Below are 26,765 nucleotides of genomic sequence, written 5' to 3' on the forward strand. Positions count from 1 at the left end.
AAGCGCGCGGCACAAGACGAGAGAGAGCGTCTTTATTTATTGATAGAATCAAAAAAACAATATTAATGTTTTCACTTTATCAGAGTGGTTAGCGAACATGAATAGCCATTAGAGTATGTACTTTATTATCAAAACACATATATATGATTATTTTTAACACCTTAGTGTGGGTTGCCTTTGTTAAAGTTCTGCGCCTGTTATTGGTCAGCTGTAGTCTTCACGAGAATTCAAAATGGCGACCAAAGAAGGCGAAGAAGTCGAGAAAGAAGAAGAAAAATCCAACAGAATATCAAAAAAGGTGTTATTCGTAAGAAATCTTCCCTACGATATCAAAGATGAAGACTTTGAGAAGGCATTCAGTGATATAGGGCCTATCCGAAGAAGTTATTTGATCAAAGAGAAAGGTTAGTAAGATGTTGCGTAAAATGTCGACATCATTCGACCCACGTGGTGTTGCTGTTTTTGAACTCGATTTTATTAATATCATTATTATTTTTGCATTAATTCGACTCTTTTTACCCATTTATTGGAATCTATTGTAAGATTTAAAGTAAAGGCTTTAAAGTTTGGGAAAAAGATCAGTTCTTGAATTTCAAATATATAAACGATATGTCGTACCATGTGTTAAATAAGCTGACATACAGGCCGAAATTAGCATATGCTTTGTGTCTACTAGTAAAATTATCGTGATGTTATCATCCCAACCATTTTCTCAAGTTTTTCTCAAGCTGTTTGTTGTCTGCACATAAATAACAAAGGCTTATGTCACATGAAGCACTGTATATATCGCTATAGTTAGTCAAACCCCTACTATATTAAGTGGCTGGTAATCGTGTTCTTCATGACCAGCAGAGATGAATTGGTCAAATATCACCCAACTGTTGACCAACACTTGCCCAACACCTGACTATCACTTCACCAACACCCCATTATCAAATACTTTGTGATAAATCTTTATTAAGATTAAGTGGTACCAAAACTGTCGGCCATGCGTTGGCTGAACATTGCTCAACACACGGCTGATGGTTGCCCAATACATGGTCAACACATGACCAATTGTTGGCAGATAGTCTCCCAACAATTGGTCTACACACAGCCGATAGTCGGCTGACTATCCACCAACAGTAGGGCAATTTTTGATGACACATATTGGCTGGTCATGAAGTACACAATTACCCAAGCGTCCCTTGTCTTGTGGGATTTAAGCATCTGCTAAATAATGGTTGACCATTTAATAAGTTGCCGCATATACTGCATAAGGTCCTATTTACATGGGCGGAGGATAACCCTAGAACTAGAATTTTCCTTAATCATTCCTTTGGTTTTATCCTTTTTAAAGGTTCAAACAACTGCAGAGGGTTTGGGTACGTAACATTTGCTATTGAAGAAGATGCACAAAGGGCCATGGAGACGGTAAAGATGCTTGGCGGCAGGAAGCTAAAATTTGCTTTCTCTGACAAGAAACCAAGACAAAATAGACAAGAAAAACATCCCAATAAAGAGAAGAAGCTTCAAGGGTCTGATCATGAAGACAATCATGATGTTGATAATGATGATGAAAATAATAATACCGATTCATCAGGTAGAGTTTGCTTTGATGAAAATGTTCATGATTTATTTTTAGTACTAACTGCAAGCTAAAACATATGAAAATCATCATGATATCTGTCATGAATATAGCTCATTTATTACCACCAAAAAACCCTTCAACTGTGATGTTATTGAACTAGCTTTTGATTATTTGGAAGTTGCTACCCAGATGTATCATAATTAGTCAATTTTGTTCTCACTGGTTGGAAATAATTCACATAAATTTCGTTGCGATGTTTTAATCTGTAATTTTCTATTTTAATGAATGGATAGTGTTATGAAGTCAGTCAAATTTAAGACATATGTTGAACTAAACTAAGGTTTATTGGGTCTTTCTCTTGATAAAAGAATTTTCTTCAGGTTATTTGTTGTTTCTTTCTCATTAAAACATGTATATGTTCTACATGAACACTGTACAGGTACATTTAATAGCAAAGATAATGTAGTAGGAATAGAGACCCACTTTATAAACATTGGGGATGCATGTAGTTATAACAGCATGCATAGTAAAGTTATGCAGAGTATTTTTGTTATATTTTCTTTTTTTATGTTTAACAGAAACCAAAAAAGACAGAAAGGACTTCAAGAAAACCGAAGAAGAAAAAGAAGAAGAAAATGAAGCCAAACATAAGAGCACAACAAAGCCAGATGGTCGTCCTTCATCTGACAGCAAAACAAGAAAACCAAAATCTCAGAGAGCCCAGCCGCAATCTGATGTAGGCCAAACTGTACACCTCTTGGGTCTACCCTCTACAATATCTGCCAAGGAAATATATAAAAGGTGCCGTAAAGTAGGTGAAATTGAGAATACAGTTTTTCCACTAGAAGATCGGGATGAACCAGTGGCAGCACTTACTTTTAAGACTCCAAAGGATGCAAGAATTGCTGTCGCAAAATTGAATAAAAAAGTCATCAAAGGTAAAGAAGTAACCGTTGTTCTAAAGTCCAAAGAGCATCAACAACTGTCACAGAAGAGCTTGAAAAAATCAAGATTGATTGTACGGAATTTGTCATTCAAATGCACTGATGCTATTCTCAAGGAGTTCTTCTCACAGTATGGTGAAATAAATGAGGTGAACATGCCAGTCACGATGAAAGGAAGGAGAAAAAAGAAACAAGGCTTTGCATTTGTTCAGTTTTCAGATGTTTTCAGTGCTGCTAAAGCGAGAGAAGCAATGAATTTAAAAGAGATTCTTGGTAGGCCTATCGCAGTAGACTGGGCAATCCCAAAGGACCAGTATGAAAAAGTTGGAAAGTCACTTCAAGGTAAGACAATAGACCCAGTGTCATTCCCTAGAGTATAATTTCTTCGTTTAACGGTTGCGCATGAGAAGAAACTTAAATATGGGTACAACTCAAACAAAGAATCTTATTCTCAAGGGAATGTCATGCAGTCTGAAAAAAGAAAACCTTCTGTCAAAGCTGAAAGGGTCTATCACAGCCAATATTTTTTTTTTTTTTGCCAAGTAGAGGAATCAAACCCGAGACCCCAGAGGTGAGAGGTGCCACAATGCACTATTAGTACGCCACCCTTGTCCATATCAGATCAGGGTATTATTATTGTGGTGCACATACGACTAGAAAAAAAAAACAGAAAGAAAACTAAAGAATTCAAAGGAAAATCCTCGTATCAAGGGATGTGACTTAATGAACTCTACTCAAATGGAATGCTAAGTCTGGAATCAAACCTGAAACCATAGAGATGAGAGGCGAATGCAATATCTCTATTTCCAAACATTATTACAGTTGTCATCATTACAATGTAAATCACAGTTCAAACAATATACAGCTAATGTATTTCAAAAAAGGTTGAATACTGAATACTGCATACTGAATAGTGCATTCCAAGACCAAAGGGCATTGTGGGTCTCGTTAATTTGAAATAAAAAGTAAACATACAGCAATTAACTCTCTTCATGTAGTTAGTATATTGTTTCAGATGGAATACACTAAAAATAGAATAAATAATAATTATTAATCCTACTTTAGACAATGTCACTATGATCCACAATGCACTTCGGTCATGGAATGCACTATTCAGTATGCAGTATTCAGCATTCAACCTTTTTTCAAATAGCTGTAAGCTTGAATTACTGAGTGTGCAATAACTGAACCTTACAGGTCAGGGTGAGGTGGATGGTTTGTTTTGTGCAGACATACAGTAGCTTTTTTGATTTGTCCTTCTCTCCCTTGCTTCCATTTTACTTGAGAATCGGGGTGCTTACTTACCGTTTACCCGGAAAAGCTGCAAATTTGTTGACTTCTTACCAACATAGCTTCTCTATGATTTTGATGTATTTCTTTTTCCATTTTGTAGGAAACAAAGATGAAAAAGTCGAAGGTGCAGCTAATCAACATGATGATGATGATGATGATGAAAATAACGATGACAATGAAAGCCATGAGGAGGATGAAAGGCTGGAAGAAAGTGGCCAAGAAAGTGATGATGCTGATGATGATAAAAATGATGAGGAAGAAGACGACGACGATGAAGATTCTCAAGAGAGCAAAAAAAAACCTTCCGATGTTAAAGAAGGGCTGACAGTCTTTATCAGTAATCTCAATTATGACACCACACAGAAGTCTCTCTTTCAACTGTTCAAGAAGTACGGTGATATTGAATACTGCAAAATCGTCACCGACCCTCTAACGGATCACAGTAAAGGAACGGCGTTTGTGAAGTTTAAGGCTTTGGAGAGCGTTGAAAACTGCTTAGAGGAAGCGAACGTGGAAGGCGTTGAAAATGAAGGTAAGTACCTTTACATCGCATGTCTTGGCTGCATGGTTTTGCAAATGAATGAATGGACGGAATTCATGGATGGTTGCATCGATAGGATGGGGTAAGAGTGTATAGTTGGAAGGATTAATTGTCACCTTGAACTTGGGGAGGAGAGGGATGCTAAATAAATCTCATGTCGCATTTCCACTTTAATCTCCAGGCCTACATCTCGATGGCTTCAAGCTACGAGTTCACCTAGCAGTGACCCGAGGCAAGGCACAGCAACTAAGAATGGAAAACAAAGAATCGAAAAAAGAACCAAGGGATAAGAGAAATCTGTACTTAGCACGCGAGGGTGTCATCACAGCGGGTTCTGAGGCAGCCAAAGACTTGAGTAAAGCAGACCTTCAGAAAAGAGAAAAAGCTGAAACTGAGAAGAAGGCTAAATTAAGGAACCCCAATTACTTTGTTTCGACGACAAGGCTCTGTGTACGAAATCTGCCTTTGTCGGCGACGGAAAAGGAATTGGAAAAGATCTTCAGCACTTCTGGCGCGGTTAATGGAGGGAAGCCTGCTCTTGTGAAGAAGGTATTGATCATGCGCAGTAAGGATCGAATGGACGGTTCCGGGAAAGGACGTTCACTAGGGTTTGGTTTTATCGAGTTGGCAAGTCATAAAGAAGCCTTGACGGCTCTAAGACAAACCAACAACAACCCAGAAATCTTTGGTTCAAATCGAAGACCAATCGTGGAGTTTTCTATTGAGAATAGCCTTGCTTTGAAGGCGAAACAACAGAGAATGGCGAGAAGTAAGAACAAGGAAAAGCCGCGTGTAGAAAAGGAGGAAGAGATCAAGACGAACAAGCAGAGAAGAATCGAGAAAGGAGTTCGACGAAGAGAAAAGAGGAAGCTTAAAAGACTTAATAAGAAAAACGCAGGAGGCAAAGACGCCTCCAGTGTTGCAGACGGAAGCACAAATTCTCGTGCAAACAAACCAAACTCTGGTGAAAATTTTAAAAAGAAAAAGAAACAGTTCCCGAGCAAAAAACAACAAAAGTCACTCAAAAAAGAACCAGAAAACTTACCAACAAAAGAAACAAAGTCGGTGAAATTGTTTCAGAGAGCAACTAAATCAGCACAGAAAGAACCGGCTAATCAGAGTTTTACCGGCAGAAAAAACAGCAAAAGAAAAGCAATAGACATGAAAGAAGAAGTAGAATTCAATACCATCGTACAGAAATATAAAAGCAAGTTGTTTGGAGACTCCAACTCCGCTGCTAAGCGATCTAGATGGTTTGAATAGATTTTTTAAAACTTTTGTTGACTTATACTAACAAAAATGGCGGATTAAGCAATGTTTTTACTCAATTTTTTTGGTCTTCTGTCAAGAATTAAACTCAATGACCATGGCATGTAGTTTGACTTACATTTTCCAGAAGTCCACAACCATTATATTTCCTAGAAAAGGATTGTAACAATTCATTTTATTACGAGCAACAGATTGCAAAAAATGGATTTAAAAAAATCTTAAGTGGATAAGAAGGGATTCGAACTCACCAAAAGAAATTCAAGATATGCAATTCCACTGTGCCATACCCCCGAGACATCCGCAGAGCTGAGGCGGCGTATGGACTTCGGACCTGACGGCGATTAAATCCTTCTGTCCTTGTTCTAGCCAAAGCATCAGGGGAGAGACCAGCCGGCCCCCAGACCATATCGGCTAATCCCTTGCATCTCTGCCACGCACGGAATCGGTTGAAAATATAATGTTAAAAAGTCTAGTCTATTCGGTGCATTGTTTTCACGGCTATTGTTATGCTGGACTCACCTGAAAACCGTGGTCCAGTGGATAAATCGTCGTCGTTCAAGATACTAAGTCAAGCTCGTTTAAGGAGTGTTAGCACTTGGATGGGTGACCTAAACATTAAACCTACTCATGCTTTTGCTCCTTTTTTCGTTTTTATTTTTAAAATAATAGAATATAAAACAGGGAAGCTTTTCTATGTTTGAGTCCTTTTTTTCTGTCTACCCAAATCCGTCAAATTGAAATCTAGCAGAGGAAAGAAAAACCGTTGGGGGAAAAGAAACTGCCAGCCATTTAGTAATTAAATATGTGTCTAAATGACACGGAGCCAGTCAAGAATTTCAAAACACAACTTAAAACTCGAACAAACCTTTTAATGCTTTCTATAAAATCGTTTATAGAGATAACATTATTAATTTTTTTGCAGATAAAAGTAGCCTGTTAAAATACATAACTGCTAAAAGGTATAAATTACACTATAATACAATTTAACTTTTTCAATTTCTTAAAAAAATTATTTTAGCTGTTTAAATTGAAAATGCTATACCTCACTCGCGATGCATGATGGGATAACCCTGGATCCTCTGGGTTTACAGAAATCCGAGAACTACAAAGTCTACAATCTACAAATAATAATGGTGGCTTGGCAAGAGCTCAAAATTTTGACCTAATTGTGTTTCAGAGGCTGTCTGGCGCCCAGAGAAACACATTTCTTAAATCTTTATATCGAAAAGTATTAGACACTATTCTTTTACTTGTCTCTGTCTTGAAATTTTTACCGCCGTTTCCAGTATCCAAAACTGTTACTATAATAGAAAAGCAAATGGTAAAGGACAAAGATAAATGGAATTTAAAATTTAGCGCCAAATCATTCCCTTCGTTGACGGTCACGGCGGTAATAATCATGTGAATGATTGACATGTCGTTAATGAATTAGTGCAAACGATGCATTCAAAGTCCAGAGACTAAATATCAGTTTCCAAACGCTTTGAAACGTGACTGATGACTACAGATGTGGGGGCTTCAATGTCAATCAAAGCCTTCGTCCTTTGGTTTTAACCTTTATTTAAAAGTTTCAAGTCAGAGACAAATAAATGTTTAACTAGAATGCAAAATCTTGACCTCTATTAAAACATTTTAGAAAAATGCTTTCAACTTTTCAGTAGTTATGAAACTATATTCAATATATACAATATGAGTGGCCGTATAGCGCAGCGCAACCGTGACGTCATAAAAACGAAGACAAGGGCGAAATTCGGACAAACAAACTTACAAGTTTACTTTCAGCAGATAATTTTCACAGCCGATCGCAGTTAATCTTAGTTTACATGGGTTATTATTGTAACTTTAAGTAAAAATAATAAAATCGGTTAAACAGAATGCAATGTTTGTCCGAATCTTTAAGCTATTTTTAGAATCAGTGCGCTGCGCTATTGCTAGCCGAGAGTTTATTTATCGTATCCAACACGGCCACTCGTATCCAACGTATATATTACATATCAGTGTAACATATTACATATTTTTAGAATCTTTGATGCTATTTTTAGAATCATTCATTTGATTCCATGATACTGCAAGGTTCTTATCCTTTGAAATAATCTTTTGCGCATTAAAAATCAAGATTCTTTACAGAAAATAGTTTCGTCTTTATCGACCTTTTCAATCCTTAAAGATATATACGGTATGTATATACTTATTTCAATAAAGGTATTCACCTGAAAAGCTATAAAGCTGAGGCCGACAAGGATTATAGGTAGATTCATTTTACACGTTCAACCGCTTGATAACTGTTCATGGACTTGCGAATCTTTCCGGTTACAGTCTCAGCTCTTCTGAGCATCATCGAGCTGCAGTTTGTATTAAAAAAGCTTTGTATATATATATGCTACCTTGATATGAAAAGTTTCCCATGATGCTCAGTGATCTCAGCTTTCTAGGTTTTTGGTGACTAACTTTATTGAATAAGCCGGAATATGAATATGTTTAAGGATTGAAAAGGTCGATAAATACGAAACTAGTTTCGGAAAAGAATCGTGATTTTTAGTGCGTAAAACATTATGTGAAAGGTTTAGAACCCCATATCATGAAATTAAATCAATCGTTTTCAATCCAACCAAAAAATATCAGTACATTCATTTGATCGTTTGATTTTCTGCACGCGCGCGCTCTACCCTCTTTGCTCATGTTTTGTTGTGTGTTTTTCCAAAAAAAGGTGAGGCAACAGGGTAGAGTGCTGGCAAATGGCAAATGTGATGCTAAAAATAGCACCAAACGATGCTTATGATGGTTACAAGCATGAATATATATTCCTTCTTTTATTAGTTCATTTTCAGTCTCTTGCTACGGAACACGACCTTGAGAAGGAAATTCGTGAAGTCCTCTAATGAAAGCTAATATGCCATTCATTACTTCATCTAGCCTCGTCTTCTACGATTACCACTAACGGGGCGGGAATATTTGAACTGTCAAAATCAATCTTCTAGTTTCCAGTCAGCCTGACAGGGCAGAACGCTTGATGAGCGTAAACCGCAGCTCCGGTGGAAAAAACTTTCATGCATAACCAACACAGGTGTGATTTACAGTTTCCACACGTCATATGATTACACCCTTCATTTTTCTCGATAGGAGAATTACACGATGAGCAGCGCTTTCTTGTGCCAGGTTTCTCATTCATCCACTTCTCAAGCAACGCTTTTCCCGGGTCTGTCTTTTCGATTTCATTTTCTTTGCATGTAAGACCAAGGTGGTATGGTTGGTGACACGAAGAACAGATTGCAGTAGAACACACATTGCATCGAAATAGTTTCCCGTTCGTGGTAACGGGATAAACCATTGGGCAATCAGGTGTCGGACAGTAACGTGCCTTGTCTTGATTGGCATCGACATAGGACTTAAGAGACATCTTCATGACTTTATCATGCAGCTCCTTCTTTTGAGTTAGAAGATCGATCACATCCAAACTAAACATCTCCGAGCAGTCTTCGTGAGTGCAACACAGTGGAAACACCGCTGCATTGAATTGTTGCTCTATACAAGTCATACAGCAAGCATGCCCACATATGGCAAGTCTGTATGAGGGTGTTTTGTCGTCTATGACACAAAAACAGGTAGGGCACTCTTCCTCTTCAATTTCCGTTCCAGTATTTGGCTGAAGGGGTGCTATAGTTTTTGCTATTTCTTCAATCACACGAAGGACGTGGCTTTTTGCGTCAGATGTACTTTGGACCTTCAAGACTTGCATATGAAGGTATATATCCACCTTGTTGACTCCTTCTATTTCAAGTAGTCCTTCAAATTCCCGACCATATTTTGACATCAGTTGTTTCATCAAACCTCTAGGCCGTCCGTCCTCTTTTAAGTTGACTTCCCAAACAGTGCTTCCCTGCAATGCGAGGTCTTGGAAAAAACGATACACAGCGTCTCTTGCTTTCTCTCTCTGTTCGCTAGTGCCATACAAGGTTATAGCCATGGTTCTTTCATCAGTACAAATGAAGGCCCCACTTTGTTTCTGAATTTCCTTGAGATGATCTCTACCACTTTTACCGAGAAGAAACATCGAAGGTTTAGAACATTCGATCTTCTCACCTTGGATACACTTGGATATTTCTTTCGACGCCTGCAAATGGTGTTCCAAACACGTCGCATCCACTGATAATTCCATCCGTCCTTTGGACTTTGCTGGTTTTACTTTCAATCGAAGTTGGTGTTTGCAGTTTGCAGCGCATTCTTTTGCAATTTCATCGATTTTGCTTTGGACTTCATTCCTGACGAGGTCGTAGACGCTTATCATACAGGTAACGAAGAAATTCAAGGATGGCTTGACTTCTAGGCACACCTCCCACATTTCAAGGGCCCCGTGTCTTCTTCCACTGAGAGATCGTACAACCTGGATGCCTTCGTTTGGGTTGAGGAAGTCAACAACGGCGACACTAAATGGGGATTTATTCGATAGGTCTAATTCCTTCATCGTTACTTCAAAACCTCCTGGCGTTGTATACGTTGATATCAATTCCTCGAGAACTTTCTTTTGTGCCTCTATATTAGCCAGTGTTGCTCTTTGCTTGTACTGGATCAGAATGTCTTGCTCTTTTATTGTAATAGTACAACCATGAAAAACTTTCTCCAATGCTTCTCTGATGTCTTGCTTTGTAGTGTCAGTACTAAGGCTGTGGAGGAAAATGGTCTTCTCTTTATGCTTGTCTGTACGAACACGAGCCGATTTGGATCTTATTGTAATCTCGGATATCGAAGAAATCTTGTACCACACTTCTTCGGGTTGGTTCTCGAAGGACACATTTGCCATTCCTTTAGGCTCGCGACGATGCCAAGTTATTTTTATTCTGAAGTTAAAATGAGAGGAGTCATTTCCTTGCTGTGACATCTGCTGAGTCTTCTTGGGCTCAACCCTGTAGCCAAGCTCCTCAAATGTACACAACTTCACGGCTTTTGATGCTTCTTCCGGCTTTTCATAAGTAGCAAAGTGCATGTCACGGGAAGAGTTAAAGTCAATAAGTTTCCCAAATTGACAAAGAAACTTCTTAACATCCGCTGGTAGTAATGGCCTATCTTGAAGGCTTCTCACCACGACAGAGCGGTACATGTCTGGCAGTAGAATTTGCTGCACTGTTAGACCTTTCTCCATAACCACTCGAAGAGCAGAAGATTCAGAAATTACAGGATATTCACGCGTCTCCTCACGAAGTCTTTTCCTTTGCTCTTCCAAGATTTTTTGGGTTTCTTCTACAGCCTTGTCAGCGTAATTCTTGGGAATAAACAAATCCACTTTACCGGCATTTCTCTTTGCCTCGACGATAATCGGTGCGTTATTACAGAAAACTGAGATGCCTTTTTCGAGGTTAGGTAGCTTACTTTTAAAAGGCTCGAATGCTCTTTTCATCAAAATCGAACTGCAGCGTATGCTGGGTAGTGGCACCATCAAAACTTCAGCCAAGACTTCTTCAATATCAAGGTGTAGTTTTTTCTCTGCGATACTCTCCTGAAGCCAGCTTGTCTCAATTGGAGTAACGTTCAATAAGAAATCTTGAGAAGTTTTGAGAATTTTCTCGTACACAATGAACTGGGGGTTCGAGCCAGTGAAGTTAATGGAGGAAGACGGGTGAATCTTCACAAAATGTCCTCCAGTGATTGTCTTGTAACCTCTTCTTTCGTGTCCAGTGTAAACGCACAGTTTCGTCATGAAGCATAGAAAGAGTGTCTTCTGCAGCCGACCATCCGTCGTTTCTTTGTCAAGACTGGACCATTTAATGTCAGGCATCTTCAGTTCGTGTTTCAGTGTTGATTTAAGATCATTGACAGTTTCATCAGCCATACGCATTGCTTTGGCATTCATACTCTTTACGAAGCACCAACCACCTCTGTCTCTCTTGTCTACTTTCTGCCAAGATCGATAAACTTCTAAAAGAGTCATGAAATCGCCTCCAAGGTGACAAAACTCAACCTTCTTCCTATCTGCTGTTTTCTTCTCTTCCTCAGTTCCCATGCGAAAGAAGACGTTGCCAGTTATAGTGGAAACAGCGACCAACACAAGAGCTTCGTAGCCAACCCCTTGTTCAAAGCCTTCAAACAGAAACTTTGACAGACCAGGATCAACAGGAACTTTGGCCATCTTTTTACCAAGCTCAGTAAGTTGGCCACCACATGTAGCCCCAAGTTCTTCCAGCTCCATCATCGCTGTTTTGATAGACTCGACAGGAGGAGACTCGACGTAATCAAAGTCAGCAGGGTTTCGTATGCCCAGTTCCATAAGCTTCAGCAAAGCTTGACCAAGATTAACGCGTAGGATCTCTGGTTTAGATGACTTCTCCATGGCATTGAAATCATCTTCAGTGTACAGGCGGTAGCATTTCCCACTCTCGATCCTCCCAGCTCTTCCTTTTCGTTGATCGGCAGAACTTTGGCTAACGTCAGATACTTCAAGAGAGTTGATGTTCCTTTTTGGATCATATTTCATCTCTTTTGCTTTCCCTGTGTCCACTACGAACTTGATTCCAGGAATCGTCAGGGAGGTCTCAGCACAGTTAGTGGAAAAAACGACTTTGCGTTTTCCTTTCGGAGTGGGCTTGAAAACCTCACTTTGCTCTTCTTGTCGAAGTTTCCCATGCAAGGGAAGGAATTGAATATCATCCTTCTTGATCCTGTTACGAACTTTAGTACAAGCCTGTTCGATTTCAGCTGGACAAGTAAGGAAGACGAGAACGTCACCGGCTTCTTCGTTCTGATGTATCTCCACGACTTTCTCCACAGCTTCGAAAACGTAATCACCAGAAGTTTTTTTCTCCTTCTTCCAAATAACGTCCACAGGGAACGTCTTACCAGACACTTTAACCACAGGGCAATCACCGAAATACTTGATAAACAGATCTGGATTTATGGTTGCTAGATGTTATAATGACACGCAAGTCCGGGCGCCTGAGAAGTGCTTTTTTGATAATTCCCAGGAGAAGATCAGTGTTCATATTTCTTTCGTGGGCTTCGTCAATGATGACACAGGAAAATCGAGTAAGATCTTGATCTTTTATGCATTCCATTAACAGCGAGTAGTCTGTTGTAAAAAGAACTTTGGTCTTCTTTGCTCTTTTGTCAGCTGCTCGAGCACCGACAGAGCATTCCACTGCATGTCCGCTTTCTTTCATTTCTTCACAGACATACTTTTGCAGGCTGAAGGCAGCGACTTTTCTTGGCTGTGTACAAACGATTACGCCTTTCTCTGCCAGCCCTGAATCGTATAGATACTGAACAACTTGTGTGCTTTTGCCAGAACCAGTTTCTCCCAAAATAATGCTTACTTGGTTGTTTTTCACGGTGTCTGTGATAACACTTCTCTTAGCATAGATTGGAAGAGCTTTATTTAAGCGATCTTTCTCTCTTTCCATCAGCTGTTTCACTTCTTTTATCTCTGAATCTAATTCCTTCCAGCCAACTTTCACTTCCTTTAGAGAAAGGATTTTTTCGATTAGCTTACTAACAATGTCTGTAAACTCTTTTTTCTGGGAATTTAATTCTACTGCCTTTTGCGTCAGAGCTTCTTTCTCGGCTATTCGTATCTCAAATTTGTCCAAACCGATAAACGTAGTCTTACCAGCTTTTTTCTTTTCACTTTGTAGATTCTCAATGCTTTGCATGACTTCGTCACATTTCTTTTGATGCGATGTCAGGGCTATGTCTTTCTCTTCCAAAATGTCCTTGATGGATTTCTCGAGGATATCTTCCAATTCATGACCGAGAACGGCTTTGATTTTTCCATCGATGAAGGTGTCCATTGCCGAAGGTATTTTTTCCTCTTTGATTTGTCTGTTCATCCCTTGATCTGACGCTTTATCCAAGCAATGGCTCGTACGACTCCTGAAAGAAAAACCCACAATGGGTTGCCTCTCCTTTCTTGTGCCTCTATTCATCCCTTGGTCTAACGCACTATCCAATCTATGGCTCGTATGACTCCTTGAAGGATGACCTACAATGGATTGCCTCTCCGTTCTGGTGTCTCTATTCATCCCTTGGTCTAACGCACTATCCAATCTATGCCTCGTATGACTCCTGGAAGGATGACCTACAATGGATTGCCTCTCCATTTTGGTGTCTCTATTCATCCCTTGGTCTAACGCGTTATCTAATCTATGGCTCGAATGACTCATGGAAGGATGACCTACAATGGGTTGCCTCTCCGTTCTGGTGTCTCTATTCATCCCTTGGTCTAACGCGTTATCCAATCTATGGCTCGTATGACTCATGGAAGGATGACCTACAATGGATTGCCTCTCCTTTTTGGTGTCTCTATTCATCCCTTTGTCTAACGCGTTATCTAATCTATGGCTCGAATGACTCCTGGAAGGATGACCTACAATGGGTTGCCTCTCCGTTCTGGTGTCTCTATTCATCCCTTGGTCTAACGCGTTATCCAATGTATGGCTCGTATGACTCATGGAAGGATGACCTACAATGGATTGCTTCTCCTTTTTGGTGTCTCTATTCATCCCTTGGTCTAACGCGTTATCCAATCTATGGCTCGTATGACTCCTGGAAGGATGACCTACAATGAATTGCCTCTCCGTTCTGGTGTCTCTATTCATCCCTTGGTCTAACGCGTTATCCAATGTATGGCTCGTATGACTCATGGAAGGATGACCTACAATGGATTGCTTCTCCTTTTTGGTGTCTCTATTCATCCCTTGGTCTAACGCGTTATCCAATCTATGGCTCGTATGACTCCTGGAAGGATGACCTACAATGAATTGCCTCTCCGTTCTGGTGTCTCTATTCATCCCTTGGTCTAACGCGTTATCCAATGTATGGCTCGTATGACTCCTGGAAGGATGACCTACAATGAATTGCCTCTCCGTTCTGGTGTCTCTATTCATCCCTTGGTCTAATACTGCATAGCCTCCAAATCCGGGTGGACCCCCGGAAGGAAGACCACTATACTGGATATTCTGTATTGTGCCAGTATTTCTCCGGTGGCCTAGTCCGCCCTCCACACTATGGGGAATTGGACCCCTAGAGGAAACATACGCACCAGCATCTCTGATGGGTCTTTGACCAAATGTACTGTATTGTCTATAGTGTGTGTGACCCCTGGAAAGATGACCAAAACTAGAGTGGTTCTTGTTGAGGTTATCTGTATTTATTCCTTGATCTGATGCACGTGCACAGTTCACTAGTCGTGTATGAGCGCTAAAAGGCACACCCACGTTGGAATGAGAAGTATTCTGCATCGTTGCTGCATATTGATAATTTGGAAGCCCACCTGGTTTGGATGATTTAGGTGAAGGTTCCCTACCAACAGCTATGACTTTATCCTCGGTTAGACTATCAGATGCTTTGCTGTTGTCTGTCTTTTTCGAACTGTCATCCATGCCTGCTTACTCCGTGCAATTTTGTTCTAAAGGAAGAAAATATATGTAAACAAACAAAAACGAAGGAAGGAAGGAAGAAAGAAAGGAAGGAAGGAAGGAAGGAAGGAAGGAAGGAAGGAAGGAAGGAAGGAAGGAAGGAAGGCAGGAATGAACTGTAGATTTGATGAGCTTTATATTTGATGCTGCAGTATTATCAGTCGTTTGAAATATCGCTAATCAATTTCACTTTGAAGTCCCCAAGTTCCTACAAAGTTGTAACTTGCGAACAAATCACGGAAACAGAGTGGCCGAAGTTTCGTAAGTCAACTGTAATTAAATAAAAATCTACCCTTCAACTTCATTCTGTATGCTCTTCCTTCTCCACACATTCTTTTAAAAAAAAAAAAGAAAGAAAGAAAAAAGAATAAAAAAGAGCTTTGTAGTGGCAGGCAACCTAAGCCAACGTAGCGGATGTTTCACAGAAAACGTAACAATGTTTCGTTTAACAGTGTTGCGTTATGGACTGTCACACTACTCCTCAGCCTGTCAGACATTGTCACCATTTGTCTTCAAGATCGGTCTAAAAAAAATTGTTTAGTTTTAGACTGCGAGCAATCCCTGTATTTTTCCTTGGTCATTGTTTGGGGTTTGCTGTGGTTAATTTGGACGCGCAAGGATTAGATAGGAGCTAGTCTAATATCCCCAACGGAAAAATTAAAGTTGTGGGGAGTGAGGAACAAAAGGAAAATCCCTTTGTGTTGAGGTTTTTAACTTTGACGTAACGCTATTGAAAACTAATTATAAATTTTCCTTTTTTTAGAAAATAAAATTTACAGTAAAGTTGTTCATATAGATTTTAGTGAAATTGTAAACTGTTTCGTGAAGATAGTCGATAATGCAGAGACTGTATGAATTTTTGAACCTTACAACTTTTACAAAGACTGTATAAAAGTTTTCCTGCTAAGAAAGCTAACATACATTTCTTTGTAAAATTTCCTGTTTTTAAAAATTCATATAGTTTAAATTACGCGCAATCTTCACGAAACTTCGCAGTTTTACAAATATCTGTATCAACTTCTCAGTTTTACTAACATCAACTCCTTTTTCCAAAGTAAACAACCTTTCTCTACAGCGTGACGTCACATGCAAAACCTAGTTAGTGCAGTTTTCGTATGACTGTGAAAAGTTCACGGCACGAACACGGTCGTGACACAGTAAGGGATACGCCAGACAAATCACATTGCACGAGAATTTACTCTCCATCCAATCAAATACCCGAAACACGGCATAAACACGGCGCGGACACGGTCACGCCAAGATCACGGCACTTTTAGACCAATCATATTGCGCGTGAAAAAAATCAGCCAATTAAAATTCTAGAAAGTATCTCGGTCACGGCACGTCACGCTTACGGCATTGAGCTTTTCACAGTCATATGCGAAAACTGCACTATAAACGAACGACATATGGTCTGCAATGGGATTACATTATAGCTAAAAGTGTCATAACAATGAATTATTAATTTCATAATGAAAATTATAATTTTTTCTGTAATCTAAGATTAATATTGAAATGAAATTTTCAGTCTCAGCAGTATTATATAGTTATTTCCTGAAAAATTCCAGCACCAAAAGCATAAACCTTGAAAAAAAAAATGTGTAGCTTTTGTTTTTTCTGGAAATGAGTCTGCATAATTTTTCACAATTCAATTTTTTTGCGGTTGAAAAATTTAAAATATAAAGCAGAAGTTACATACATGCATATACTTATAATCACTCGGATGTTTGAGTAGCTCATATGGTGCTAGTATTTCCGAAAACAGTAAAAACAAATGATGATAAATGAATAAATTTAAAGTTTATAAATTTGCATAAGTATAGATTTTATTGACAACCAAGATCCGAGGAAATATTCATGTTTAATGTCTCTGCTTCTGGTAAGACTTTCATGCAGTAAGCTTATTCTTTACCGAGCATTAAACAGTTAGGCAAGGCCGTGGCTTAAATATAAACGTCGGGCGTTCTCGTGTGATTCAATATTATGTCGCAAAACAGTTTTGTTTCTTTACGAGACTTTCATTAAATTTCTTACCTTTCCGTGAAGGTGATCAACAGCTACAAAAGAAATTTCCATACAATTCCTTATTGCAAGCCTACGGGGTTATATTTGAACTATATTTATATTTAAGAGTGCATGTCAGTAAAAATCGAACAAGAAGCGGCCACGGTTGAAAAATCGATTTTGCTCAAATTTTGTCCAGATGTACTTTATTATATCACAAAATGCACTGCATAGTTTTTTAAGGAAAATATATTTTTATTTTTGAGAAAATGCCGTTTTAAAAAGTCCTCCCGAAATCGCCATTTTAGCGGCCAAAATTTGCGTTGAGTTTACCGACCGAGTTCGGTACAAAAATCGATTCTAATCAACTTAAAATCCCTAAAACCGTGTTCTATGCTATATAAATATCCGGTTACGTGACTTACAGGAAATTTGAGTTACTTTTTGTGACATAAATAATCTTAGTTTTAAGACTCGTGATTCTAGGTGATTGACGATATCCCCCAAACAAAATCGATTTTCACCATGCGATAAAGCTCCAAATCCAACAAGCTTCCGAGGGTTAGTTCTTTAAGAAACAAGCTTTCAATCGATGTAAACATTTCTTTGGGCAAACAAATATTTGTTACGCGACAGGTCATTCAAATCTTCAATTTTTGACCTTTCGAAGTCATACGCCATAATTTCCCATCACTCACAAAATCAAAGAATCTCGCCTGGCTAATCTCTTATTCTTACTGTTTTACCTTTACAGGCCAAAAAATACACTTGTTATAGCATTTCTTACCTTTTTAAGGCGAAAATGTGGTCTATTAACCTCGGTATTCGTTATAATGGTATCACAAGTCTTGACCATTATCTGTCAGTTGATACCTTCCGTTTACTATCCAATATGTCAACGGTTCAGCGCTTACTAAACGGCGTTTAAAACCCTTGTCGAACAGTCAAGATTGTTTTCCTTTTTATCTGAAGTTCTACGATATCATAATATATCAATATGATTTCAAAATTTATGGTACAGCTGAATTTCCGTATCGAATTTAGAGTACGTAAATAAATGGCCTGGGATTATATGCTAATCATAGACTACGACTTTCTAGGGTAGGGACGGTATGTCCCATTTGCCTTTCTCTGACATCCCAGCGCTTACTAAAAGTGATTTAAAGCCTCTGATTAACTGTTAGATCGGTCGATGTTGTTAATATACCCCAATGATATATATCGTTTGCTGGATATCGTCATCATCAGGAACATATCAAACTTTCCACATAGAAAAGTTGTCCTTCCGCTCGAGACGTTTCTTTTACCATATAAGGAATGTACTTACCATATTTGGAAATTGGAATATACTTTTCTTCACTAAATAGGCGAATTTCTGGCTCAAAACTGCTCAAAATTACAGTAAATCGAGTGAAAACATCACTAACTAGACAGCCATCTTGGTGTTGGCCGAAAAAGGACTGGAAATGTGTAGGGGAGGGGAGCGTGGTTTGTCACCACAGGAAGCCCGCGAACGACAACAATTGTTTGATATGCTGTAAAATAATATAATTTGCGTTTCTGTACTACACAGGGAGCCCGATTCCCTGGGAATCAAATGCTTTTACAATACAATACGATACAATACATCTTTATTCACATTTCCTTTTGTGTTACATTACATTAAATTATATATTTAGATCATTGAAAAGAAAATACTTATTTGGTCAAATAAATAAAGCTAAATATGAAGTTGTAATGAGAGGAAATGCCTGGAGCCTAAATAAACCATATAGTTTCCTAGTTAGACCCTAGTCATGTTTTGTGTCAGTTTGATGTAGGCAATAAACACGAGGAAACAAAATTAAATAATATACAAACAGTAGACAGACAACGACAAAAAGATCGATTAGTGATGTGACATGCATTTACAACTGAGTTGGGTATTACATATCGCGATCGAAAGATAAACAAAGCTGAAATCGGTTTTAGATATTCTACGAACTCAAACATTTCAACAGCTTGTCGTGAAATTGCTTTTTACTGCCGTCAGTGAAGAACATAAAAGGTACCGCCTGACTTTTTTTGATTGAAGGCAGCAGGAAAAAAAAAAAAAAAAAAATTCCAGCTTGTGTTCATTGACTATCGAAAACCGCAGTTATTAATTAGCGATGGTTTAGTGCAGATATTGTAAAGAAAATGGAAGCTGCGTGTTGTTCGTTTAGGTCTATCGTCGGTAGTTCTTGTGGTTTTGATGCCAAAGATCGAAAGCGCCAAACCCAAATTGTACCATTGTTGTCCTGTACAAAAGATATCGCAAGACACTTGTCCACCCTGAGTTTTTCAGGTCCTGAAAATGAGATAGATCTGATATTGTCTAGAGTAGCATTGTATGACAAGTCGAAGGAGAGCATCAAATCGATGACCATCTGCCCTTATCATCGCGCGACGCTTGGGATAAGCTGGACCAGAGGAGGAGGTACAATATGTAGAGTTCCGCAGGAGATTTCAGACCATGGAAAGGGTAAAGGAACCTGGCCTAAAGGTGATCGAGGTTTAGGCAAGCAAGAATCATCTATTATATTACGCAATACTGGCGTGTTTGTCGCTCCTGGATCAGGTAAGTTTTTTTCAAAGAACATATATAACTAGTGACTGTTCATAAGTTGCTCAGTACTGTCTCTTTACGTTAATATATACATCGATATTATTTCAGGTATTTGCAAGAAATGCCGATATCTGATTAAAACAATGGAAAGTAAAGATTCCTCAAAGTCAGATGTCATAGCTATGGGTGAACAGATGAAAGAGTTGTAAGACAATTTGTCATGCGATTATCATTTACACGTACATACTGCCAGGTAAAGAAGTGAGGTCATTTGAAGGTGCTTGAAGTAATTATTTACAAGTGCGGTATTTTACGGATCAGTCGTCATTCTTCACATTTTTTTATCAGTACCAAGACTACACGCTTAAGATATATTTCATATGCAGGTACTTACGCTTTAGCTATTTAGAATTTTTCTTATTCATCTTATGAAACTGATGCCATGGCACAGGAAGCCCACCCAAACGACAAGAAAAGCTACACAAATTTTAAAGAATCAATCCCCTCCTACTCACGCAAACTTTAACATTTAGAACATTTACTTTACAGGAAGACGATGAGGTAACCCTTAAAGCCAGCGCACAAAGTCCAGCTTTTCAGAGCCCACCAAATACTACTATACCTGAAACACCATGCACAGCCTATGAACCCCCAGGACGCTCGCTATCAACAGAAACGGAGGACAAAGACAACTCAGAGCCAATGTCAAGAGAACTGCTAAATTCATTTTTAGCCGCAAGGGACATAAGTCCTATTAGAAACCAGCTGACTACACCATGGGATGAAGCTTCGCAAAGAACTAAGCGACGCTATTCGCGTAAAGCAAAGCAGGTTGTCTTTGCAGCTTTAGAAGAGATTGCGCCTGAAAGCTCAGAAATGTTGTTCAGTGTATTACAGTCATCTGGGCAAAAGGATGAGAACGTTGATAAATCGCTGATGGAGGCTCTTGTTGAATGTTTCAATAACGCAAGTCATTGGAGCACAAGAAGGCAGATCTTGTCGATAATGGCAGATAAGATGCCCTATTCAGCGTTGAAAAACTGGATTCCCGATCTCTCCAGATACAGGTTTAATGTGGCCCGCCACCACGCATTGCTTCATGGAAGAGGTACTCCCGTTACCATTACAAAGAGCCCCCGTATTTATGTGTCAACTGAGAAACTTAACCACTTTTTGACTTTTATCACAAGTGGTCAAGTGATCCAAGATTTGCCGTTTGGAGAAAAGACATTGAAGTTATCTAGCAATACAAAGATCACAGTCCCAAATGTTGTAAGGACATTAATACCTGAACAGGTGGTGCAGCAATACACTACCTATTGTCAAGAAACCTGTTTTGAACCAATAAGCCGTAGCAGTTTATGTAGAGTGTTGAGTGTATGTAGTGCTTCCGTAAGGAAGTCACTACAAGGACTTGACTATTTTTCTGCCGATGGTGCTCAAGCCTTTGATGAAATGGAGGAAGTAGTTCAAAAGCTTGGAGATGAGTACGGAAAAGGTCATTCCTGGGCAAAGAATCAAATCAATAAATTGAAAATTGCAAAGCGCTATTTGAAAAGTGATTACAAGGTATGTAAATCATAGGCGGGTCCAGGATTTTGGTTGATGTTAAAACGATAACATCAAATCTTTGATATTTGCAGGTTCATGTGTCAAAAAGCTCACGAGTCCCCGACCACTGTAGAGCGCACGCTCTCAGTCATGAAAGTGATTCGGATTTCACCACTAAATGTGACCATCAGCACGACCTAAAATGTGACCGGTGTGAGCTGATTCCATCTGTGTTTGATGAAGTTCATTCGGCTTTGGAGGATCTGGCCATTGACAATGAAGAGAAGAAAGAGATGATGTATGTCATCACCCAATCAAAGAAAAATATCCAAGCCTGGAAAGCCCACCTGCTGCGTGCTATCAATCAAGATGAAGCCCGGTTGAACGTTCTTCAGAGTCTGGGTCCAACCTCAGTACATGTAGTATTAGACTGGGCTATGAAGTTTCTCCCAAGGAAATACCGTGAAAGCCAATCTGATTGGTATGGAAAGAAAGGTATTTCTTGGCACATTGCAGTAGCTACAACAAAAAGAGAAGGTCAGTTGGAAATGTTGACATTCGTCCATGTTTTCAAAAGCTGTACCCAGGACAGCTATTCAGTAATGGCTATCATTGATGATGTTGTGGGGCAACTGAAAACTGAAAGGCCTGAGCTCGAGGAGGTATTTCTAAGGCAGGACAATGCCGGCTGTTACCACAGCGCATTCAACTTACTGGCCATGAAAGAAATAGCCAAAAACCACAAAGTTAAATTAAGGGTCGATTTTTCAGACCCTCAGGGCGGTAAAGGGTCATGTGACCGAAAAGCTGCCACCATAAAGAACCACATCAAGGCATACTTGAACTCTGGAAAAGATGTCGAAACAGCAGAACAGATGAAAATAGCCATCGAATCATTGAGTGGTGTCAATGGAGTAAGAGCTATGCTATGCGATCCCCCTTCAATCCCAAATTTAGTGCCTTTGAAATGGGATGGAGTTAGCTTCATCAACAACATCTCCTACAATAAGAATGGCATGAAAGTATGGAGAGAGTATGGCATTGGCGAGGGTAAGACCTTGAAATGGAGTGCATTTAGCCTGCCAAAAAGTATTCTTTTGCCAAAACTAAGCGTCATTAAAGAAGCTACTCCCCCTAAAGCCACTTTTACAGAGGTAACTGCAAGAAAGAGACCAGCAGCAAAATCTAAAAGTATCGAGACCCAGCCTACGCATACGGATGCTGAAAGCTCCAGCTCAGAAGATGAAGAGCAAACGACAAAGCTGTTTCCATGTCCCGACGACGGCTGCATTAAATCGTTCCAGCGTTTTTCATCTCTTCAACGCCATCTTGACGTCGGTAAGCATAAATATGTAATGGAAAGCGAAACACTTCTAGACAAGGCGATGCTGTCATACGCCGTAAAACTTGACCAAGGAGATGCGTCATTGGAGAACCAGCCACTTGAAGAACCAAGTACTTCCCGCACATTGGCATATGGCGATGCTCTATCAAAAGGCTGGGCATTGAAGTCATCCACTGTCCAAAGGAAACGCTTGAACAAAGCTCAAAAGGACTATCTTACCAAGATGTTCGATCTTGGAGAGCAGACAGGGCACAAAGTGGATGCTAACACCGTATCTAATTCTATGAGAAAGGCAAGAAACCTTGATGGCTCTTTTATGTTTAATTCAAGTGAGTACCTCACACCAAAGCAGATAAAAAGTTTTTTCTCACGTCTTGCTAAGAAAAGAAGGGAGGTTAAAGTGGATGACGTGGACTTAGAAGACGAGATGGAGGAAGATGAGGAGGCAAGGCTCGACGAGGAAGAGTTTGAAGAGCTTGCACACAACATAATTAAGGAAATCGGACTCGGTCATCCCATCATGTTTGAAGCTCACAATCTCTGCGAACTAGCTACAAGCTCGAAGCTTTCAAAGTTCTCCATAGCAATGCTGCAAGAAATATGCACTTTTTATGAGCAGGATACCTCTTCAATCAAGGGAACAAGAAAACAGCAATATGTTGATTTGCTTATGGAGTTAATTGGCAATTGCAGCCGTAAAAGGTAGTTATTTCTTTGATCTGTCTTATTGTTTGTTTATAATCATCATCATCATCATCATCATCATTATTATTTCATAGCTTAACCTCCCCCTCCCCCCCCCCCCCCCCCCCCCCCAATTTCTTCCCCGCCGCCAATTGGGCTTCCTGTGTACACAGTTTCTGTAACTAATTCAAATTATATTATTTTGCAGATCATGAACTATGACTTTGACGATATAAGCCGATCTAACAGTTAATCAGAGGCTTTAAATCACTTTTAGTAAGCGCTGGGATGTCAGAGAAAGGCAAATGGGACATACCGTCCCTACCCTAGAAAGTCGTAGTTTATGATTAGCATATAATCCCAGGCCATTTATTTACGTACTCTAAATTCGATACGGAAATTCAGCTGTACCATAAATTTTGAAATCATATTGATATATTATGATATCGTAGAACTTCAGATAAAAAGGAAAACAATCTTGACTGTTCGACAAGGGTTTTAAACGCCGTTTAGTAAGCGCTGAACCGTTGACATATTGGATAGTAAACGGAAGGTATCAACTGACAGATAATGGTCAAGACTTGTGATACCATTATAACGAATACCGAGGTTAATAGACCACATTTTCGCCTTAAAAAGGTAAGAAATGCTATAACAAGTGTATTTTTTTGGCCTGTAAAGGTAAAACAGTAAGAATAAGAGATTAGCCAGGCGAGATTCTTTGATTTTGTGAGTGATGGGAAATTATGGCGTATGACTTCGAAAGGTCAAAAATTGAAGATTTGAATGACCTGTCGCGTAACAAATATTTGTTTGCCCAAAGAAATGTTTACATCGATTGAAAGCTTGTTTCTTAAAGAACTAACCCTCGGAAGCTTGTTGGATTTGGAGCTTTATCGCATGGTGAAAATCGATTTTGTTTGGGGGATATCGTCAATCACCTAGAATCACGAGTCTTAAAACTAAGATTATTTATGTCACAAAAAGTAACTCAAATTTCCTGTAAGTCACGTAACCGGATATTTATATAGCATAGAACACGGTTTTAGGGATTTTAAGTTGATTAGAATCGATTTTTGTACCGAACTCGGTCGGTAAACTCAACGCAAATTTTGGCCGCTAAAATGGCGATTTCGGGAGGACTTTTTAAAACGGCATTTTCTCAAAAATAAAAATATATTTTCCTTAAAAAACTATGCAGTGCATTTTGTGATATAATAAAGTACATCTGGACAAAATTTGAGCAAAATCGATTTTTCAACCGTGGCCGCGAAATATCGAATTTGTTTGATTTTTGCTGACATGCACTCTTAAGTCACGGCACTCACTAACTGTTTAATACTCGATAAAGAATAAGCTTACTGCATGGGATGTAAAAGTCTGTGTAATCAATGTCTTGACAATTACCCACTAGGTACAGTTTCATATTTATATTATATTTATATTAATAAGTATATTATGTATTTTTGGTTTCCTTGGTTTCCTTGGTTTCCTCGGTTTCCTCGATTTCGCAATGCCGAAATTAACTAGTTCATATTCTCTTGACTGTATGGCTGTTACACGTTTCAACCCCCCTATGCGTTTCTGTTTAAACCAAACTTAGTTTGAGGGTATTTTAGTTTCCTTTTCCTCTTAGGTTATAAGATCTAGAACCTGTAAGTTTTCCAAACATCGAGGATACGTATGTAGTAGCCCTACCAGACAATACCTTTGACCTCTGTGGTTAACATGTTCAACTCTTTTTCGTTCTCAGTCATTGAGTCACATCAGTTTCTAAATCTGAATCTAAAATTTAAAGCATTTACCATTCCTGGGTGGACGGCGTAATGCCTAACAGGTTTTGCGACCCAACTGATAAGGCAGCCGGTAGATCGAATATGAATTTGAAATGAACTAGAAATGTGGAATTTGAGCTGGATGTATCACGCAAGACTGCTCGAAGCACACTTTTATTAATTACTTGTTCTAGTTTGCCCTTGTTTTGTGCACCACAAAATGCTGAATCGCTCGCTGCAATTATACTGAAATATTGGTAATAAATATGTTTTACAAAATCTTGTTTTTACCTTTTGTCCTATAATCAGCTACCTCATGCGTTATTTGGCTTATTTCATCAGATTTTGAGGGTAAAAAATCAAAAACAACGTAGCGGCACTTGAAGGACGTTTCAGTTTACAAGCAAGTTCTGGATTTCTCGGAAATAACATACAGCTTCAGTCCTTTGCGCGTGTGCAAGAGGAAGTCGAAGTACTTCTGGGAAATTCGTAAAACGAGACTTCTAAACGTAAAGCCTGGTCCTCATTACCTACATAAGCATAACATTAGCATAAGCATAAGGATCAAGACGTTCCGTCCTTCTTATGTGCTTGTGCTTCATGCTTATTGTTATAAACCAACATATCGCGTTGTTGTCGAACTGTACTACATAGACTAAATGTCCCGATGCACAAACATCTAGGAAATGTAAATAAAATAATAATAATAATAATAATAATAATAATAATAATAATAATAATAATAGTAATAATAATAATTTATTTTCTTGAAAAACGCATAACTACTAAGTCTCGATGCTTTTTACAGGTATTGGGGGGGGGGGGGGGGATAGAAATGTATAGAAAAAGAAAATGAAAATATGTATATATATATAATAGAAAACATATTTCAAAAAAGAAGAAAAAAACATTATTACAATAAAATTAAGATAAATAAAAGTAGTAATGATGTGATAATATTTATACATATAAACTTCTACCTCAAAGTCTGTATGTACTTTTAAATAGAAATGTCTTAAGTTTAGTCAATAGAACTGGAAGCTTTAACTTCCTCTGGCAGTTGGTTCCAGAGCTTAGGCGCTGCAACAGAAAATGCACGGTCTCCATATGTTTTCGATTGGGTGCGTGGGACCGCCAAGAGGTCCTTGTTGGTGGAACGTAGAAAACGTGACGTTTTGTATTCACTCAGAAGACACTTTAGGTAGCCAGGTGCAAGGCCATTGCGTACTTTATAGGTCAGCAGTAAGATCTTAAATACAATGCGATCAGCAATGGGAAGCCAGTGCAAACTACGTAGAGTGTCAGTGATGTCCATATCAGGTTTCGGCCTAGCAGCTACCCTTGCCGCAGCATTCAAAACTTTCTGTAGTCTGTCAAGATCGTAACGGGGAGGGCCGTGTGGTGACAAACGCATGTACCAGCTTTTCAGCTTGCTGCTTGCTCAGATATTTTCGGATCTTGCTAATTTTACTCAGGGCCATAAAAGATGCTCTGCAAGTGTTAGTAATTTGATTTTTGAAGGTGAGATTTTGATCAAAAAGGAATCCAAGATTACGGGATTGCAGGATTTTTTTTGGAAATAATTTGCAATTTTTGGTCGGCACTTTTCTTATGCACGATTTTTTTTTTCACAGCGCATTTTTGTACACAATCGAGGCCAAGACTTATCAAAGGCGAACTCGAAAAGGGAGTATTCTGCGACACATGGATAGCGTTACTTTTCAGTTGTAGAAAGGGTTGGAATGCGTGACATCTCTCGAAAACTCTGCCTGTTCTGTCACTATAGCATTTAACGTACCCA

The 26,765-nt window shown here is 39.0% G+C and overlaps 3 protein-coding genes across 3 annotated transcripts; 2 read left to right on the top strand and 1 right to left on the bottom strand.

Annotated features, from left to right (window-relative positions):
* The first annotated feature begins 232 nt into the window (after nucleotides 1-232).
* LOC116290755 (RNA-binding protein 28) lies at nucleotides 233-6,252 on the top strand. The gene is made up of 5 exons (XM_031697859.2): nucleotides 233-404; nucleotides 1,340-1,582; nucleotides 2,149-2,856; nucleotides 3,908-4,339; nucleotides 4,530-6,252. Exons 1-5 carry the CDS (start codon nucleotides 233-235, stop codon nucleotides 5,609-5,611), a joined length of 2,637 nt encoding a protein of 878 aa, XP_031553719.2. The 3' UTR covers nucleotides 5,612-6,252.
* Nucleotides 6,253-6,465: 213 nt separating this feature from the next.
* On the bottom strand, nucleotides 6,466-25,411 carry LOC116290729 (uncharacterized). The gene is given in 4 exon segments (XM_089034709.1): nucleotides 6,466-12,509; nucleotides 12,511-15,008; nucleotides 18,350-19,351; nucleotides 25,256-25,411. Coding segments are annotated over 2 exon segments (6,390 nt in total). The 5' UTR covers nucleotides 14,983-15,008; nucleotides 18,350-19,351; nucleotides 25,256-25,411; the 3' UTR covers nucleotides 6,466-8,591.
* On the top strand, nucleotides 19,201-21,193 carry LOC148909531 (uncharacterized). Its single transcript, XM_089034169.1, has 3 exons — nucleotides 19,201-19,621; nucleotides 19,718-19,814; nucleotides 20,143-21,193. The coding sequence occupies exons 1-3, from the start codon at nucleotides 19,201-19,203 to the stop codon at nucleotides 21,191-21,193; spliced, it is 1,569 nt and encodes a 522-aa protein (XP_088890295.1).
* Nucleotides 25,412-26,765: the final 1,354 nt, after the last annotated feature.

This window comes from Actinia tenebrosa, unplaced genomic scaffold (assembly GCF_029948245.1).
Source record: "Actinia tenebrosa isolate PJP-AT-01 unplaced genomic scaffold, QUT_ActTen_1.0 PGA_scaffold2__45_contigs__length_23673736, whole genome shotgun sequence".
Taxonomy (NCBI): Eukaryota; Metazoa; Cnidaria; class Anthozoa; order Actiniaria; family Actiniidae; genus Actinia; species Actinia tenebrosa.